The sequence below is a fragment of the Anomaloglossus baeobatrachus genome, chromosome 12 (assembly GCF_048569485.1).
Source record: "Anomaloglossus baeobatrachus isolate aAnoBae1 chromosome 12, aAnoBae1.hap1, whole genome shotgun sequence".
NCBI lineage: Eukaryota > Metazoa > Chordata > Amphibia > Anura > Aromobatidae > Anomaloglossus > Anomaloglossus baeobatrachus.
Genome location: NC_134364.1, coordinates 53,613,902 through 53,634,813, shown reverse-complemented (window position 1 = coordinate 53,634,813; position 20,912 = coordinate 53,613,902). Strand labels below are relative to the sequence as shown.

At 49.2% G+C, this 20,912-nt stretch overlaps 1 protein-coding gene across 1 annotated transcript in view; it reads left to right on the top strand.

Annotated features, from left to right (window-relative positions):
• Positions 1-20,912, top strand: part of SPTBN5 (spectrin beta, non-erythrocytic 5) — a 365,978-nt gene that overhangs the window by 119,566 nt on the left and 225,500 nt on the right. The window contains exons 31-32 of the mRNA XM_075330185.1: positions 3,388-3,567; positions 13,530-13,733. Of these exons, the coding sequence (XP_075186300.1) occupies positions 3,388-3,567; positions 13,530-13,733 (384 nt within the window). The remainder of the gene's footprint in view (positions 1-3,387; positions 3,568-13,529; positions 13,734-20,912) is intronic.

The window sequence follows — 20,912 nt, the reverse complement described above, 5'->3', positions numbered from 1 at the left end:
CGGCAATTGAGCCATTGGCGGCTATGCTTCGTGCATCCGCTGGCGTAAAGGGGTTTGAGATAGGCGGTCTGGAGCATAAGGTTTCCCTCTATGCGGACGATTTGTTGCTGTATCTCAGGGAGGTGGGGACATCGGTGGGCCCAGCAATAAATATTATTATAGAATTTGGTAGGCGCTCGGGACTCCTAATAAACTGGAAGAAATCGGCCCTGCTCCCTATAGATCCACTCCCATCTAATTTTAGTACTCTGGGGCTGCCAATTCCGACGGTGGATAAATTTAAATACCTGGGGATTGTGGTTAGTGCCCGACCGCGTGATTACTACTCTCAAAATCTGGAACCAGTGTTGGCTCAGTTTAGGAACAAGATAGATGCCTGGTGTCGACTCCCACTGTCCCTTATTGGCCGTGCTAATCTACTAAAAATGGTACTGATGCCCAAACTTCTGTATCTTCTCCACAACGCCCCAATATGGATCCACTGGAAATTTTTCCGTAAAATCAACACTTTGTTTCGGGAACTCTTGTGGCAAAAGCAGCAGGCTAGAATCCGCCTTGAGACCCTGCAGAGAGGGAAGGAGGATGGGGGTCTGGCAGTCCCCAACCCGTGGGTTTATTATGTTGCGGCACAGATGCAGCACTTCAGGGGGTGGGGAAAGGATGAGGCATATGACGCTGGGGGCAAATTGGTGAGGGGCCTTGCAGAATGGGGACACCCAGTGGCTTTTTTGGATGCAGGATACTCACCCAGAGGAGGAACATTATATCCAACATTATCATTGATGTACAAGGTGTGGGATAGAGGGAAGCAGTTGCTGGGAATATCAGGAATGACTGAGTACTGGCCCTTATGGCATAATCGTGGACTGGCGGAGCTGCAGAGACTCCCGGGTTGGAGAATGTGGGTGAGCAGGGGGGTGCATCAGGTGTCTCAGATTCTTCAGAATAATATACTTAAAAGATTTGACCAGCTTCAAGCTGAGTTTGGGATACCGCACAGTTCCTTTTACCAATACCTGCAGCTCCGTCATGCCTATGAGACACAGACACGTCGTATGGACATTAGGATAGAGCGGAATCACACTCTTACTGAATTGTTGACATCTGATCGCTCCTATGGTATTATTTCTAGGTTGTATACAGTGATGCTATCTAGACACCTCGACAAATTCCCTTTGCAGGCTAGAGAGAAGTGGGAGAGGGACCTAGGCCCTATGACAGAGGAACAGTGGGGTGAGGTCCTGTCTCAGACTCCAAGCCTTGCTGTATCTGAAGGCCAACGACTGTCACAGCTATTCCTGTTACATAGAGTATATAGGACACCTCAGGGCTGTGGAGTCGGAGTTGGAGTCGTGGAGTCGGAGTCGGAGTCGGAGCTCATTTTGGTGGAGTCGGAGTCGGAGTCGGTATAAAATGCACCGACTCCGACTCCTAAAATATATAATAAATTGGGGACAGTAGTGCAATGCAGAATGTGCTGAATATTTTACTAAATAACAACATTTAGTATAATGCTTATATTTAAGTGAAAAATTTATTGTAGTACAATGTGAACATCAGACATTTAATTGTTTTTATGATACAATAATCAAGATATTTGGATAGAACATAAAATATTTATTGGAATACAACTTTAGAACACAAAAAAACTAATAAATTGTAAATATGTAATATATATAATATATATATATATACAGTGTATATACACACACACAAGATATATATGTAATCTACTGTATATTACATAGTGTATTACATATTTACAATTTATTACAGTTTTTTGTGTTCTAAAGTTGTATTCCAATAAATATATTTTATGTTCTATCCAAATATCTTGATTATTGTATCATAAAAATTATTAAATGTCTGATGTTCACATACACATATTCATGTACTACAATAAATTTTTCACCTAACTATAAGCAATATATGTAGGAGCCGGAGTCGGAGTCGGTGCAAGAGAATTTGAGGAGTCGGAGTCGGAGTCGGAGTCGAAGGTTTGGCTTACCGACTCCACAGCCCTGGGACACCTAGTCTATTGCATAAGATGGGAGTTAGGATGGATGATCTGTGTCCTAGGTGCGGACAGGAAGGTGCGAATCTGATGCATATGATGTGGTCCTGTGGGAACATTGAAGATTACTGGAGGGCAGTACTAGATTTGGTTAGACAAGTTTTCAATATCCGTCTACAGCCAAGACCTATTATATGTATCCTGGGTCTACTGGAGGGGGGGGTGGACTTGAGTTCGCCGGTAATGGTCGGTATTACACGTCTCTTGTACCAGGCTAGGAAACTGTTGGCCTACCACTGGTTGGACCCAGCGCCTCCGGTCATCGGGGATTTTAGGGAAAGAGTAAACGCTATACTTCGACTGGAGAGAGGAGTATACCTTAAAAGAAATGCATTGAAAAAGTTCTATAAGATCTGGGGGGCATGGTTGGATACCCCAGGCCTTCCCTCCTCGGCGTTACTGCAGGACAGTGCGAGCGACCAGGTCCTTCTCCTTCTGACCGGTTAACAAATTTCCTCAAATAGGGTGATATGCGTACTGCTGGAATGTGTGTGTATGTATATGTGTGTGCATGTATATGTGTGTGCATGTATATGTGTGTGCATGTATATGTGTGTGCGTGCGTGCGTGCGTGTATGTATATGTGTATATATATATATAATGTCATAATGATGCTGGGTAAGCTATACTATGGAGAATATATTGGGAAATAATATGCACTTTGAGACCCATATTGAAATGAGACGTGGACTGCGGGTGCATTGTTTATTATGTTATTTGTGTGGTTTTTCTTATTGACTAAAGGTTTTTTCCCTTTCTGTGATATTTCTATGGAGGGAATTATTTTATGTGTTGTATAATTTTGATGTTAAATAAAAATGAACCTGATTTAAAAAAAAAAAAGGCAGTGGGAATTTTCATGTACTATGTTGATTACCTTCCTAGACTAAATCAGTGTGATTTTCTGAAGGTATGAAAGACTTTGTTTAGAATGGCATGTTCCTTGTTATTTTTCTAATCCCGTAGAACCCCTTTAAGCAAAAGAGGCCTTTGTGAACTCCATACCTTCGATAGATACACTAGATGCAGGGCCCACCGGGGAATTCACCTGTTCCCCGGTGGGCCAGTCCAAGTCTGGCCATGGTTTGTCCATTCAACTGATTAGTTGTGTGACAAAAGTTGAACCCCTACTAGTCTGATGTTATAGGTATATCCTAAGGATAATCCATCAATGACAAAAACACATAAAGCTCCTTCACTTTTCTATTTTTTTTTTCTTTATAACGTTACACCTTTCTGTTTTGGAAATGTAGTAGTTTAATTTAGTGATGAAAGCTTTCTGATAGATAATCTACGTATTAAATATTTTACAGCTCCAAGAACTCGTTGACGCAGCGGATGGAGCGCTGTCTCGGTGTTCTGGGGAGCAAAATCTGAGGCTTCAGCAGAAACAGAATGAAGTGGTGGAGAAATGGGAGCTGATGAAAAACAAAGTAGAGAAGAGGAGAACAGACCTGGAGCAGGCCTGTAAGCTCTACCTTTTTCTGGCAGCTGTAAGTGACCAAATTACTTATAAATCATCACCTGTAGGTGTATAGACTATATTTTGCTAAGCAGGTGAGATTAAAGTGCAGGACCAGGCGTTGGTCTGATGTGTATGTTCGCTTGACCCTTCGTTCCCTGGGAAATGTCTCTGTCCACATTGGATGCTCATCAAAACGGACACTGAAGGGTAGAGGAGTGGTCTGAGAGTAGTCAACTTAAGAAGACAACCCCGTATTTCTGTAAGCTAGCTGGTGGATCAGCTCAGCTAGTGCCAATGATCGATCTTCTGGAGAAGGCCACATCTGGGTATACATTTCCTTTGCGGTGGCTGCGTATACAAATTGTTGGCCATATAATGCTGATCTGGATCGAATGATTCTCTGACCGGAAACATGGACATGGGTTGTCTTCCTTATAAACCACCTCCAAATATGTGTTAACCCTTGACGTTGGCATAGTGGAGTCCTGGTGACCCCTTAACTGCTACCATACCCCCACCCCCAATACTTAACCCCTTATTGAAATGACCACAGACACATAATTGGATAAAATGGCCACAGCAGCCTTTTATTTAACATAACTTATAATAACATTTATAAAACAGGGGGTTGTGGTCCTCGAAGCTCAAACAATCTGGTGATCACCCAATACTCCAATCCTACCTTCCCCCTCAACCCCATTACTCCCAGCCGCAACCACAAACTCGGGAGCACCAAACAAATATGAGGGGGAAGGGTTAAACCACCAAGCACGGGAACCGACCCCACCAAGCCGATGTTCCCCCATGATCACCAGACCACTCCCCAAACCAGTAATTAACGGGGGGGATTCCACCTCCATTGGGACCCCCCAATCCAATTTTCACCAACTTCGAGGACCCCACCCCCACCACCACAACGAGAGCGCTTTGACCCCCTCAAACGCTCGAGACCCCCCCTCTACCAGACAATGCCATGGCCCGCTCAATACCCTCCTGAATCCCCAAAGTCCACAAATCTGTCCCCACTGCATTCAGGTGAACCCCATCTGCCAACCAGTAATCCTGATCCACCGCCTCCAGATCAAAATGACGGACCGCCACCCCCCCATTCCTCACTACAAAACCCGAAATGGCCCGATTGATTTTTATACGGGTCTTATTCAGCCTTTCAACTGACCGAGCCCTACGCCATGTCCGTCTCGGGACAATCTCTGACCAGACCGTCTGAAGTCCTGGTACAGCCACCCACAGCCGAAGTAAATCATGTTTTATATCTCTGATCAACTCCCGGCCCGCCACCATTCCCACATCATTCCCCCCAACGTGCAAGACCAGAATATCCGGCGCCCGGTCCAATCGCATTGCCCTGTGCACCTCGGGCAACACCCGCATCCACCGCATGCCCCGGATACCCAACCACCGGAGTACCGCCACATTTCGTGCAAAGCCCAGCTGACGACCCTCCGATAGGATGTCTGCCCGGATCGCTGCCCAGTGCACAAAGGAGTGGCCCAATATCCAGACCAAACGGGAAAAGTCCCCTGCAAAGGAAGACAACAAAAACATTACAGTACCATACCATAACACAACAAATCCAAAACTCCCCACCTCATAGGCCATGCTAAGGGCGCACATAACTCAAATATCTCCTGGATTCCCACCGACCTATCCTCCGTACTATCTCCGGACTCAACCCGCACACAGCCGCCTCAGTTGCTGCTCCAATCCTAAAAGAATGAGGCGCATAACAACCAGGATCCAGGCCAAGACCTTCCACACACCTCCGGAAAATTGCCCGAAACTGATAATTCGACAAGAAAGAACCATCCTCATGACAAAGCAACGGCCCATCTACCCGCGGTCGCAACCCCCTAAACTCCCGCAAACACCGCACCGGACACATTGCCGATTCCGCCACCATCCCCAGTAACACCCGCCGTCCTCTGCCGGATTGATCCGTCTTGGACCTCCGGAGCCAAAATTCCACGCTGGTGTCAGATAAAAGAACATCTCGCGCCTGAATCCCCCCGGAACCTTGCCGACTAACCGCCACCAATTCCCCAATCCGGAGCGCCCCGAAAAACGCAAACGAAAACGCCAGCCGAAACAAAATAACCTCAAAAACAGACGAACACACCGCACTCAGGTGGGCCCCCATTCGCTCCAAGAGAGCAAAAGACACTGGCCTCCTTCTATCCCCACAACTCTGCCCCTGGCGAAACCCCCTCAACGCCTGCCGCACCAAAAAGGTTTTCGTCAAATCCGGCCTATTCCGCAACTTAAAACCAAAGGCCAGGCCCGCCACCACCCGACCCACCTTCGCCTGGGACCAACCCCATGCCGACCACCGCCCAATCCACAAGAGTGACACGCCTACCTGATCCTCCACCGACCGAATCAAACCAAAAGACTGCCCCCAAGCCTCCCATTGCTGCCACGCCTGCTGATAAGTCGTCCAAGTCGCCTCTGCCAACGATCCTTTGATCAAATGTCCAACTGCCCTCATACCACACTCCAAAGTTCGGGAGGGCACTGCAATCCCACGGCCATCGCCCCCGGCGCCAATTCCCTGAAGCGATCCCACTGGAAACGAGAGAGAGCATCAGCAATAGAGTTCAACACCCCCGGCACATGCGACGCAGATACACAAGCATTGATGGACAAACAGGCCAGCACTAATCTCCGCAAAACTTTAATCACCGGAGGGGAATTGGCCGAGATATTGTTAATTGCTAACACGACCCCCATGTTATCACAGTAAAACCGCACCCGCCTGTTCCGAAAATGCTCCTGCCACAGAGTCACTGCCACCAAAATAGGAAAAATTTCCAACAGCACCAAATTCTTCACCAGCCCCGCCGACCGCCAAACCTCCGGCCATCCCTCTGCACACCACTCTCCTCCAAAATAAGCCCCAAAACCCTGACCCCCAGATGCATCGGTAAACAAGTCCAACTCCGAATTACCCACTAGAGGCTCCATGAAGAGGGACCGCCCGTTATAGTCCGCCAAAAATCGTCCCCACACCTCTATATCCGCCTTGACGTCGGCTGACAGACGCACAAAATGATGAGGCACTAGCACTCCCGCAGTGGCCATCGCAAGCCGCCGTGAAAAAATCCTCCCCATCGGCATCACCCGACACGCAAAATTGAGTCTGCCCAGCAACGATTGCACCTCCCTTAGGGAAAGCTTTTTGACCCTCAGCGCCCTCGCTACCTGCTCCCTGAGAGCGACCACCTTATCCGCCGGTAACCGAAACTCCCACTTGTCCGAATCAATAACAATTCCAAGAAAAGAAATACATGTCCCCGGACCCTCTGTCTTCCCCGGCGCCAACGGGACTCCAAAACGCTGAGCTACCCACTCGATCGTTGCAAGCAAACTCTGGCAAACCCCCGCATTCCCTGGACCAACACAGAAAAAATCGTCTAAATAGTGAATAACGGACTGCAAACCCGAAACATCCCTAACCACCCACTCCAAAAAGGAACTAAATGCCTCAAACAATGAACAGGACAACGAGCATCCCATGGGCAGACATCTGTCAACAAAATAATTCCCTTCCCAAAAACAGCCGAGCAAACGTACACTGTCCGGATGAACCGGCAACAACCGAAATGCGGATTCAATATCCGTCTTAGCCATCAGAGCCCCCCGTCCACACCGCCGCACCCAGGCCGCCGCTTCGTCAAACGACGTATACACCACCGAGCATAGCTCAGGATCTATACCATCATTCACCGATCCCCCCCCCGCGGGTAAGATAAGTGGTGAATCAGCCGAAACTTATTCGCCTCCTTCTTCGGCACCACCCCCAACGGTGAAACCACCAGATCCGGAAAAGGCGGGGACCGAAACGGCCCCGCCATACGCCCCAAAGACACCTCCTTTTCCAACTTCTCCCGTACCACCTCCGGATGCTGGCTTGCCGACTGTAAATTATTAAAATGCCCCTGCCCCGGACCTGCTCCAGAAGGAATGCAAAAACCGAATTGAAAACCCCTCGCTAGCAACTCTGCCTCCTCCCTCCTAGGAAACCTATTTAGGTAAGGGAGCATCTCTCGAAGCTTCACTGGAGTCTCCCCCTTTTGAATTACCAGGCCCCCCCTTGACCCTGCTACGTCGGAAACACTTCGACGCCCCGTGATTGGTGCCGCTACAGTGTGAGCAGTGGTGTTTGAACTTAGGGTATGTGCGCACGTTGCTTTTTACCTGCTTTTTACCTGCTTTTTTGCTGCTTTTTCTTCTGCGCTGTTTAATGCCAAAATGGATGTGTTCTTCTATTCAAGCAAAGTCTATGGGAATTTGGGTTTCTTGTTCACACTATGTTGTTCAAAATGCTGCCTTTTTGTGGCAGAACTTTGGTCAAAAACTCAGCTTTGCAGTGCAAAACCCAAATGGCAAAAACAATTGACATGTTGCTTCTTTGAAAAGCTGAGTTTTTGACCAAAGTTCTGCCTCAAAAAGGCAGCATTTTGAACAACATAGTGTGAACAAGAAACCCAAATTCCCATAGACTTTGCTTGAATAGAAGAACACATCCATTTTGGCATTAAACAGCGCAGAAGAAAAAGCAGCAAAAAAGCAGGTAAAAAGCAGGTAAAAAGCAACGTGCGCACATACCCTTACACTGCTCCCCAAACTTGCACTGGCCCTCATTAAAGAGCCAGCAAAGTCCTGATTTCTGCGATCCCGGCTGACCTCCGGCTCCCCCGCCGGCCTGCTGGCCGTACCGCCCCCCAGCCTGGCCGGAAGCCCCGGCCGCCCCTGGAAAGGATTGCCCATACCGAGTCGGTGCCATGACCCGCAACCAGAGCCCAATATCCTTCTGGTCCCATCTTATGGATGGCCGAATGGCTTTCCGCTGACGAAACTGTTCGTCGTACCGCAACCAGGCCTGCCCCCCATACACCCTATAAGCTTCCCCTATAGAATCCAAATAGCAGAAAAGGTGCGAACAGTTGTCCGGCGCCTTTTCCCCTATTACACTAGCTAAAATTGCAAATGCTTGCAGCCAGTTTGTAAACGTCTGAGGGATCAACCGCCACCGCCGCTTCTCATCATCCTCTTTTTTGTTGTCGTCTTTCTTGGGCTTGTCCAAATTAAATTTCTCTAACGGCAACAAAGAGAAGATTTCAACATAATCATCCCTCCAAATTTTTTCCCTAACTTCCTTCTTTAAATGCGAGCCCAGCGGCCCCTCAAAACACACATAAACCTCCCCCCTCGCCTTATCATCCAAATGAATCCGATCCTTGTCTTTTTCCGTCTGCACAGAAACCGACACTGGCTCGGACCCCCGCCGTACCTCCGCCGCACTCGCCGCCGCCACCCCCACACCCGGGACCCCTGATCCCACCCACGCCGACGCACAACTTCCGACACTCCCGCTCCCCTCTAGCCGCGCCAACAACTGCCTGACCTCCGACAAGACCTCCACAACCCCTAGTGACCCCGGCGGAGCCACCTGCCCCTGAACCATCCCAGCCCCAGCCGGACCCACTGCGCTACTTGACACATCATTAGTCAAAGAAGACAAACAAGACACAGAGCTGTACTCACCAAGCTGCGCAGGAGCTGTGATCCCGCCAGCCGTCAATCCAGAATCCTGCCGTCCATCCGTCACTGGCACCGCGTCCCTCTCCTGTCTGAAGTCCTCCACTGGTCCGCCCGGCGAAGGTAACCTCGGATCGGTCGGTCCCGAGCCCAATCCAGGTGGTCCACGCACCGCCGCTCCTGGATCCCGACCACCAAGCTGCTGCTGAGACCCAGAGCAGTCCCACCCTGGCCTGCCGACCTCCTGCCAGGGATCCCGCCGTCCGTCCTGCGTTTCCCGTGTCGTCCAGCCAGGCCGCCCGACCGGAACATCGCCAGTGCGGCCCGCCGCATCCTCCAGGTCCTCTTGATGCCAGGTAGCAGCAGGCCCCTCCCCCATACCGGGCCGAGGCCTACTAACCACCGCTGACCTCAGCCGCGGACGTGAATTCCTCCCGGCGCGGAGGGGGCTCCCGAAGCTGGACACCTCCCCCACCGCCTGAGGGTCCCTGATGGGGCTTCCCCGCTGCCGCTGAGGCCCCGCAGGCACTGCACCGGACCGCCCCGGCTCTAACCGCGGCCTGCGAGCAGGACGCGCCTGCCCCGTGGCCCGCCCAGAACCGCCGGGAGAGAGGCGCTCCGGAGGCCTGGACCTGCGGCATGGCCGCCCCCTAGCTACAGGAGGGACCTCCGCGGCCGGCCCCGGAGCCCCCCCCGACCGCCGACCGCAACGAGCGGGCCGCGCCTGCGGCCCAGCCGGGGCAGATGCAGACGCACCCGACACCACGCCACCGGCCAGCACCGCCCGCAGCTGCTCCTCCAACCAGCCGGAGGGCTGGCGCCGGGCCGCCCCCTGCAGCTCCTCCAGCAAAGTTTTTTTTTTTGTTTTTTTTTTAACAGCAGCGTCCAGCAGTGACAACTACTTCAGCTGCAGCCGCAGCAATGCCAAGCTTTTCCCGCTCCTAACCTAACGGTCCCTAAACCCCCACCCCTCTCCCTCTTCACCCTATCCCCCCTAGCCACGTCATGCCGGCCTCCACCTACCCCCTGGGGAGGGGGTAGAGGTTCCAGCCGGGCACTTGAGATCTGCTTTCTAATTGGAGCACATACAGTACAGACCACAGTTTGGACACACCTTCTCATTCAAAGAGTTTTCTTTATTTTCATGACTCTAAAAATTGTAGATTCACATTGAAGACATCAAAACTATGAATGAAAACATGTGGAATTAAATACTTAAAAAAAAAGCGTGAAACAACTGAAAATATGTCTTATATTCTAGGTTCTTCAAAGTAGCCACCTTTTGCTTTGATTACTGCTTTGCACACTCTTGGCATTCTCTTGATGAGCTTCAAGAGGTAGTCACCGGAAATGGTTTTCCAACAGTCTTGAAGGAGTTCCCAGAGATGCTTAGCACTTGTTGGCCCTTTTGCCTTCACTCTGCAGTCCAGCTCACCCCAAACCATCTCAGTTGGGTTCAGGTCTGGTGACTGTGGAGGCCAGGTCATCTGGCATAGCATCCCATCACTCTCCTTCTTAGTCAAATAGCCCTTACACAGCCTGGAGGTGTGTTTGGGGTCATTGTCTTGTTGAAAAATAAATGATGGTCCAACTAAACGCAAACCGGATGGAATAGCACGCCGCTGCAAGATGCTGTGGTAGCCATGCTGGTTCTGTATGCCTTCAATTTTGAATAAATCCCCAACAGTGTCACCAGCAAAGCACCCCCACACCATCACACCTTCTCCTCCATGCTTCACGGTGGGCACCAGGCATGTAGAGTCCATCCTTTCACCTTTTCTACAAAGACACGGTGGTTGGATCCAAAGATCTCAAATTTGGACTCCTCAGACCAAAGCACAGATTTCCACTGGTCTAATGTCCATTCCTTGTGTTCTTTAGCCCAAACAAGTCTCTTCTGCTTGTTGCCTGTCCTTAGCAGTGGTTTCCTAGCCGCTATTTTACCATGAAGGCCTGCTGCACAAAGTCTCCTCTTAACAGCTGTTCTATAGATGAGAAGGTGTGTCCAAACTTTTGGTCTGTACTGTATATCTTGATAAATATGAAGCCCGTATAGGCTGAATAATTTTCCCTTTAGGATCAGTTTAGTTTGAGAATCACATGTAGATGGAGGAGGAACACTAGCTGGCTGTGAATCTTAGATAAATATAATCTGGAGCTGAGCTGTGGAGCTGTCACCGAGCCTCCTTGTATGAACGTCAGACAGCTGTCTCTGTTGGGACCTCGTAGGCTGCGGGCCAGATCACTTCTTCATTGTCACGTGGTCCTTGGGATATTGGTCGCGATCGAAACATCTGTAGTTTCTACAAAAACAAGTTATACAATGCAACGTCAGTGGCTATCAACACAAATGTCCATCTAGTCCCAAATACTGGGTGTAGAAAAGGGTAGGGCTTAGTAAGACCTCTCCATAAAGAGCATTTTGAGGGGTGATGCTGAATATGGGACTTGAATGTCCTACATTTTATGTGCAATTGTTGGTGGTAGGTTTGGTCTGTTGACATATTGTTTTCTTATAGAAGCCTGCTATAATCTTTGGGGGCTTTTTATACTACTTATTTTTCCTTTAAAGGGGTTTTCCCACCAACAAAGTTTATTTTAAACAATAGATGTTGGAATAATAATAATTTCCACAATTGGATGTGTTTATAAAAAATGTTCCTGTGCGGAGATAATCTTATGTATGTCCCTGCTGTGTAATGGCCGTGTCTGACCGTACAGGGTTATGGTCTGATCATACCACAGCTCCTGGACCGGGGAGGATGGAAATGAGTATACAGACATTACAGCATGGGATCATAGATTATTCTTTTTGTGAGGTAAAACATTTCCCTTTCTGTTTATAAAAAATGTTTCATGTCAAAGAAATAATCATGTATGATACCATGCTGTGCTGTCTATATACTCTTTTGTGTCTTCCCCGGCCCAGGAGCTGTGGTATGATCAGACCACATCCCTGTGCAGTCAGACACGGCCATTACACAGTACATAACAGAGGCACATTTAGGGTAGCAGATTTGTGTGCAGATTTTCTTCATGCATTTTTTCTGGCGTTTTTTCCAGAGTTTTTAAGTAATGGTGATCGTGGGAATTCCTGCGCTGTACCCCACGATCGACGCATGTCTCCGGCTGATGCTACAGCGGGGACCTTGCTCTCACTTCTTGGAGTGCTGCCCGCGCCGCTCCCGGTAGTTTAAGCCCCTGAATGCTGCGATCAATACAATCACAGCATTCAAGAGGCAGGGAGAGAACTCTCTTCCCACTCCCTGGCGATCGGATCCGTGTAATGCAATCACAGGGACCTGATAGCTGTCATGGTAACCCTGGGTCACAATAGCTCAAAAAATTCACTGCACTCTCATAAATATATGAAGCAAAAAGGAAAAGTACTTTATTTTAAAGTGATCTAGAAGAGCTCATGTAGGCGACACGTCTTGAGCGTTTAACGTTTCGACCCTCCCGGATCTTTATCATACAGTCGCTTAGTGTTCAGTATGGAGGTTTAGGAGGTAGGTGCGTGTGCTGCCATTGTGCTGACACGCACACCTACCTCCTAAAGTGTGGTGAATTTTTTTAGCTATTGTGACTGAGGGTGACTCCCTATTTTCACGCGTTCCTCTGACCACCATCCACCGAGTGCAGACCAACTTCTATAGATATGGCAATCCTGGGTCATCACCATTAAAAACCCCGGGTTACTGAGCTACGGAGAGCCTCACGCACCATGACAGATGCATAGTGTGTGAATTGAAGTGTCAATGCTACGAGTGCGTCGCTGACACATGTAATCCATTGCAGTGATCAAGCTCTGCAGTGGATTATATCCACAGGACAAAATGCAGAAAGAATTGACATACTGCAGATCCTTTCTGCACCAAAATCTGCAAGGAAAAAAGCTGCAACATGAGCACAGTAAGTCAGGAGTCTCATAGACTTTGCTTGAATGCATTTTTCCTTCAGTATTGATTAAAATCTGCAAGAAAAAAAATGCAGCAGAAACGCAGCATGGGCATACAGCCGTATAAGATTTTCTCAGCACGGGAACATTTTTTTTTAAAACACATCCAATTGTGGAAATTATTAGTGTTCCAAGTTCTATTGATTACAATGAACTTTTTGATTGTGGGAAACCCCCCTTCAAATGCAACCTGTCCACTGTTACAAGTTTTGCTCCAACCTTCAGAAGAGCCGCCTGTCTCTAAAAATCAGTCAACTATTTGTTGTGGCTTGTGCCACTTTGTCTATAGGGTTTCTGGCTTCAGACCTTGGTAGACTTGTATCTAAGAAAAGTCTGGCATCTAGAGATACCAGGGGTCGTTGGTTTGGAGTAAGTGTTTCCATTATGATTTATTCACCACGGTCCATTAATAATGTGAACTTATAATTACATTCAATCAATGTGTCAGAGCTGTAAATATTTTTTCTGTACAGGTGCGTGACTACTTCACATGGGCTGCAGAAATAACCCGTGAGATGAATGTTGAGGAAACCATAAGAGGAGTTCTAGCAAGTAGTGAGAGACTGAAAGCTCACCAAGACTTAAAGCAAAATATGGACGCCCATCAAGAAACCTACAATAAGACGGTCGCGAATGGGCAGTCCCTTCTACAGGAGGGAAAAATACCTGCAGTACAGGTAATAGCTAAATACCAACTGTGTTAATGCTATAAAGACACAGTTATCCGATTTTATTTTACTATATTTATGTTCTATGTCTATTCTATTATGTTTTATTATTAAAATTAAAAAAAAGTCCAAAAAGGGGATACAGCACTGTTACTACAATAACTTTTATTTCATCCTCTAAAAGACATTGAAAAATGGAAAAACCCCAACACTTTTAAAATGGCTATAATAATCGTATCATGGCTATTTTTTATAGTGTTGGGGTTTTTCCACTTTTTAATGTCTTTTAAAGGATGAAATAAAAGTTATTGGTTATAACAGTGCTGGATCCCCTTTTTGGACTTTATTTGCTATCTTTGGAATTACGGAGCTATGCAGTTCATTAACCGCTGAGAAGATGATTAGGACAAAATGTGGTTCTTCTGCGCTGTCTCAATGGACGAAAAGGACTCAAAATGGATTCAGTTCAAAATGGTTTATTAGTCTACGTGTTTCAAAGCAATGTAACCCCTTCCTCAGATTTCAGCACCTAATTTGCTCCTCCTGTCAGGAAACTGCACCAAAACGGTGTTAAAACCGTTATTGGGCATTTTTTGGCCAAGAGGTGCAGATTTGGTGTAGATGAGGTATAAAACTGTGCTTTTTTTTGCCAAGAGATACATTTTTGGTGCTAAAATTTCTACACCATATTCCTGCACCCAATGAGCTATTTAAAGTTCGGGGATTGTCGCATCTAATATATGTGGCAATCCTGGGTGGCTGCAGGCTGCTATTTTTCAACTGGGGGGGCCAATAAACATGGATCTCCCCAGCCTGAGAATATGCGGTCCCTATTATTTGTATACATAATCAATATAAACGCACAGCTGGGGACTGCAGTCTGTAGCTATATGCTTTATTTGTGCTGAGTATCATAATATGGGGGGGGCCCTACTCCAATTTTTTTGTTTATTTTTGAACCAACATAGATAAACAGACAACATCTCTGATTGAAAGCAGTCAGAGTGTGGGCGCATCTGACTGCAACCAAACAGAGATGTGGGGTCTGCCAATGGGCGGGGGAAGTAGTGTATATGCATGGGGTTAATGAGCGGCCCAGAAGCAGTGTACAGCAATGCGTTATACATTATAGACTCAGGAAGCACAACGCACCCGCTTTCCATATATATATATATATATATATATATATTTTTTATTACCCGAGTTGCGAGTTGCTGGATCCAGATCTTTACCTGGAGTTCTCTCAGAACTCTGGGCCCCGGGGTCTGTGCTTGGGTATTTTTTTAGCCCGCGTAGATCTCAACTTTTACAGTCCGGGTCCGCCCATCACTACTTAATAAACCTTTTTCATCTGAATCCATTTGGAGTCATTTTCATCCATTAAGGCAGCGCAAAAAGATTCGCATTTTGTCCTGATCATCTTCTATCTCAGTGTGAATCACCCACGGATCTGCAGCAGCCTGAGACACACATAAGTAGTTATGTCGACTTTCCCAGGTGAGGCGATACTAATCTCATCCCTACCCCTATTGTAACCAGTTAAGACCCTATTGCACTTGTTTTCTTTTTCGCTCCTAATTGGGAGACCCAGACAATTGGGTGTATAGCTATTGCCTCTGGAGGCCACACAAAGTATTACACTTAAAAGTGTAAGGCCCCTCCCCTTCTGGCTATACACCCCCAGTGGGATCACTGGCTCACCAGTTTTGTGCTTTGTGCGAAGGAGGCAACACATCCACGCATAGCTCCACTGTTTAGTCAGCAGCAGCTGCTGACTATGTCGGATGGAAGAAAAGAGGGCCCATACAGGGCTCCCAGCATGCTCCCTTCTCACCCCACTTCATGTCGGAGGTGTTTGTTAAGGTTGAGGTACCCATTGCGGGTACGGAGGCTGGAGCCCACATGCTGCTTCCTTCCCCATCCCTTTTTACAGGGCTCTGGGTGAAGTGGGATTCTATCGGTCTCCAGGCACTGAGGCCGTGCTCCATCCACAGCCCCTGGTACTGCTGGACATGGAGCGGAGTATCTTCAGGGACATGGCCCTGCTACATGGAGGTACTCGGTGTCCCTGTGGGGACCGCGCAGACACACGGCAGCACTGCTGGGTGTGTTAGTGCGCCAGGGACAGCGGCGCTGTCCGCACTAGTGCCATCGCACACCACAGCGTTGCTGGGTGTGTTAGTGTATTGGGTGACTACCGCGCTAACGCCGCTGCCGTTTTTATTTAAGGCGCCGCTGGGAGTTGTGGTGCGCCGGGGACTTCCGCGCCGGCCAGCACTGATATGCCGGCCGCGCTTATTAACTCGAGTCCCCGGCTTCTGGGCCTAGTCTCCCTTCGTTACCGCCCACAGCCCTGACAGTCAGGGTAGGGGCGTGACGCTGCATAGCACAGCAGCGCTGAGAGCTGGAGTATGTTTTGCATACTCCACCCCTCTCACTGTGTGCACTGTGAAACCGGATTCCCGCACTTTCTCAGGCACGCCCACGGCTTCCTTCTCTATACAGGACACCGGCAGCCATTAGTGTCAGTTTCTGTACGATACAGAGACAAGTGTGGAAGACCCTGGCATTCTGATAGTCACACAATCGCTGCAACAGGCGTTAAGCAGCACCTGTGGTGCTAACCCCACTAGTGCAGAAGTGCACTTATAGATATGCTTCTACTATATACATTGCACTGTTTGGTCGCACGTTGTATATACCCTCCTGGATTGTGCGGAGGAGTTATCAGCATATTCTCTGTGTAAAACAAAGGTGCAGAACCACATGTTTTTCTATGCAGCCGGTACAGCATGTACGGCTATACGGCCGGCAGGTTACATAGACCCCCATTGTATCCAACTCAGCCGGAGTCTCTGCTAATGGCCAGAGGATGAGGACGGTGTCTGCAGTATTTACTGACAGATTTTCTGAGACTATGGCTATGATACTAGAAGCCTAGCAGTCCGGACATGTCTCTCACAACATGGGCACTGTTGAATCATTGATCCATGGCCCCCCTCAGTGTGAACAACTAACAGCTCCGGGAATGTCACACGCATCCCAGAGTCACGGCTCTGCACAGACATCAGTCCCAGACAGCCTAAGCGGGCTCACTATGAGCGGCCCTCGGTTTCATCAGGGTCCTAGCAGAAGGATTCTCTGTGTAATGAGGCGGAAGTAGCGGCTCAGGATTCTGATCCTGAGACCGCTCTCAATCTGGATACACCTAATGGTGACGCCATAGTGAATAATCTTATAGCGTCCATCAATAGAATGTTGGTTATTTCTCACCCAGCTCCTCCAGTGGAGGAGTCAGCTTCACGTATTTTTCTGGACCACTCTGCCTTCAGAGAGGCAGTCCAGGAACACCACACTTATCCAGATATGCGCTTCTCCAAACGGCTTAGGATACACGTTATCCCTGCCCCCTGACGTGGTCAAGGACTGGACCCAGTGTCCCAAGCGGCATCCTCCAATCTCCAGGCTTGTAGCTAGATCCATAGTTGCAGTGGGAGATGGAGCTGCACTTAAAGATGCCACTGACAGTCAGATGGATCTCTGGTCTAAATCCATCTATGAGGCTGTCGGCGCACCGTTGGCTCCGGCATTCTCACCCTTGGGGCACTCCAAGCTATTTCAGCTTGTCTTACACAGATTGACACGGTTACACGTACATCTGTGCCGCAGGTGGCATCCTTAACCTCTCAAATGTCTGCATTTGTTTCTTACGCGAGTCAGGTTGCCCTAGACTCTGCGAACCGTGCGGCAGTAGCCTCCGCTACTCCGTGTTTTTAAGCAGAGCCTGGTCTGCTCGTTAAGTGAATGGAAGGCAGATTCTGCTTCCAAAAAAGGGTGCTTAACCAGTTACCTTTTTCTGCTGACCGACTGTTTGGTGAGCGTTTGGATGTAACCATTAAACAGTCCAGGGGTAAGGATTCATCCTTTCCTCAGCCCGGACACAACAAACCCCAACAGAGCAGGAGGCAGTCGCGGTTTCGGTCTTTTCGAGGCTCGGCCAGGTCCCATTTTTCCTCGTCCAATGTGGACTCAAAAGGATCAGAGGAGCTCAGATTCTTGGCGGGCTCAGTCACGCCCAAAAAATAGACAGTCTGAAAACCCGCTTCCAAGGCGGCTTCCTCATGACTTGCGGCCTCCTCTCTCCGCATCCTCGGTCGGTAGCAGGCTCTCCCGCCTGGCGATGTTTAGCTGCCATAGGTCAATGACCGTTGGGTGTGAGACATTCTGTCTCACGGGTACAGGATAGAGCTCACTTCTCGTCCTCCAACTCGATTCTTCAGAACTTCTCCACCTCCCGGCCGAGCCGCTGCTCTTCTGCAAACAGGGTGCACTCTATAGGCAGAAAGAGTGATGACCCCCGTTCCTCTTCAGGAACAAGGTCACGGTTTTTACCCCAAATTATTTGCGGTGCCTATAAGAACGGGCCGTTCCGTCCCGTTCTGGATCTAAAACTGCTCAGCAAGCTCGTGGACACCAGGCGGTTCCGGATGGAATCCCTCCGCCATGTCATCGCCTCAAGGTCCCAAGGAGATTTCCTAGCATCATTAGGCATCAAGGATGCTTATCCACACGTGCCGATTGATCCAGAGCACTAGCGTTTCTACGCTTCGTTATAGGAGACGAACACCTTCTGTTCGTAGCTCTACCTTCCGGCTAGCGACAGTCCCACTGGTCTTCGCCAAGGTCAGGGCAGCAGTAGTCACAGTCCTGCACTCTCAGGGTCACTCTGTGATCCCATATTTAGACGATCTACTTGTCAAGGCACTCTCTTAGGAAACATGCCGACACTGCCCGAACGTTGCGCTGGAGACTCTCTAGAGTTTTGGGTGGATCATCAACTTTTTAAAGTCAGATCCGACCCCGACCCTATCGCTAACATATCTAGGCATGGAGTTTCATACTCTCTTAGCGATAGTGAAGCTTCCGCTAGACAAACAGCTTCACTACGGGCTGCAATCTCTTCTTTAAGAACCAGTCGCACACATTGAGACGCCTCATGCACTTCCTACGTAAGATGGTAGCAATGGAGGCAGTTCTTTTCGCGCAGTTTCATCTGCGTCCACTACAATGTGACATTCTCCGCCAATGGGACGGGGAGTCGACCTCCCTCAACAGGGTCGTCTTTCTTTCTCAGGCGGCCAAGGAATCTCTACGGTGGTGGCTTCTTCCCACCTCATGGTCAAAAAGAAGGTCCTTCCTATCCCCATCCTGGGCGATAGTTACGACAGACGCGAGTCGATCAGGGTGGGGAGCAGTGTTTTCTCCACCACAGCGCTCAGGGTACGTGGACTCAGCAACAGTCCACCCTTCAGATCAATGTTCTTGAACACAGAGCAGTGTATCTTGCCCTACAAACCTTCCAACAGCAGCTGGAAAGCAAGCAAATCCGACTTCAGTCGGACAACTCCACAGCGGTGGCATACATCAACCACCAAGGAAGAACGCGCAACCGGCAAGCCTTCAGGAAGTCCGGCAGGTTCTGATGTGGGTGGAAGACACGGCATCCACCATATCCACAGTTCACATCCCAGGCGTGGAAAACTAGGAAGCTGACTTCCTAAGTCGCCGGGGTGTGGCCGAAAGGGTATGGTCTCTTCACCCGGACGGGTTTCAGGAGATCTGGCGCCGCTGACAGAGGCCGGACGTCGATCTAATGGCGTCACGGCACAACAACAATGTGCCAGCTTCATGGCACGGTTTCACAATCATCGAGCTCTGGCGGCAGACGCCTTAGTTCAGCATTGGTCGCAGTTCCAGCTACCTTATGTGCCACCTCTAGCATTGTTGCCCAGAGTGCTGCGTTAGATCAGGACCGACTGCGGCCGTGCCATCCTCGTCGCTACAGATTGGCCGAGGGTGTTGTGGTTCCCGGTTCTGTGGTGCCTCACGGTAGGCTAACCGGGGGCACTACCAGACCAATCAGACTGGCTGTCTCAAGGGCCATTCTTCCATTTGAATTCTACGGCCCTCAACCTGATGGTGTGGCATTGAGTCCTGGAACCTAGTGTCGTCAGGGTTACCTCAGGACGTGGTTGCCAACATGAGACAGGCTAGCATACCAACGTCCGCCAAGATTGACCACAGGACGTGGAAGATATTCTTATCTCGGTGCTCGGCGCAGGGTGTTTCTCCCTGGCCGGTTGCATCGTCTGTTTCCTTCCTTCCTGCAATCTAGGTTGGAAAAAGGGTTGTCGCTCAGTTCCCTTCAGGGACAAGTCTCAGCGCTATCTGTATTTTTTCAGAAACGACTTCCTCAGGTACGCACGTTCCTACGGGGAGTTTGTCTTCTCAGCACTCCGTACAGGCGGCCGTTAGAGCCCTGGGATCTGAACAAGGTTCTAATTGCTCTCCAGATGCCGCCTTTCGAGCCTTTGAAAGAGGTCTCCCTTCCCGCTTTCTCGGGAAGTGGCCTTCTAGTAACGGTCTCGTCTCTTGGGAGAGTTTCCGAGCTAGCAACGCTCTCATACAAATCTCCCTTCCTGGTCCTTCACCAGGACAGGGTAGTTCTGCGTCCGATTCCGGAATTTCTCCCTAAGGTGGTATCCCACTTTCATATCAATCAGGATATCACCTCACCTTCTTTGTGTCTGAATCCACCCTGGCTCGGGGGATCGAGGAACCAATTCTTGAAACCTACAGTTCTTCTGGGCTTCTGGTTCTCTCAAGGCTGAAGGCCCATTCTACCAGAGCCGTGGGTGCATCCTGGGCATTACGGCACCAGGCTACGGCTCAGCAGGTGTGTCAGGCACCTACCTGATTGAGTCTGCATACTTTTACCAAGCATTTTCAGGTGCATACCTACGCTTCGGCAGACGCCAGCCTAGGTAGATAAGTCCTTCAGGCGGCGATTGCCCACCTGTAGGGAAGGGCTGTTTGACGGCCCTATCACGAGGTATTCTTTTACCCACCCAGGGACTGCTTTTGGACGTCCCAATTGTCTGGGTCTCCCAATTAGGAGCGAAAAAGAAGAAGGGAATTTTGTTTACTTACCGTAAATTCCTTTTCTTCTAGCTCCAATTGGGAGACCCAGCACCCGCCCTGTTTTCTCGGGGTTTTTCTGTTTTTTCGGGTACACATGTTGTTCATGTGGTATGGTTCAGTTCTCCGATGTTTCCTCGGATTGAATTGGTCTTTAAACCAGTTATTGGCTTTCCTCCTTCTTGCTTTGGCACTAAAACTGGTGAGCCA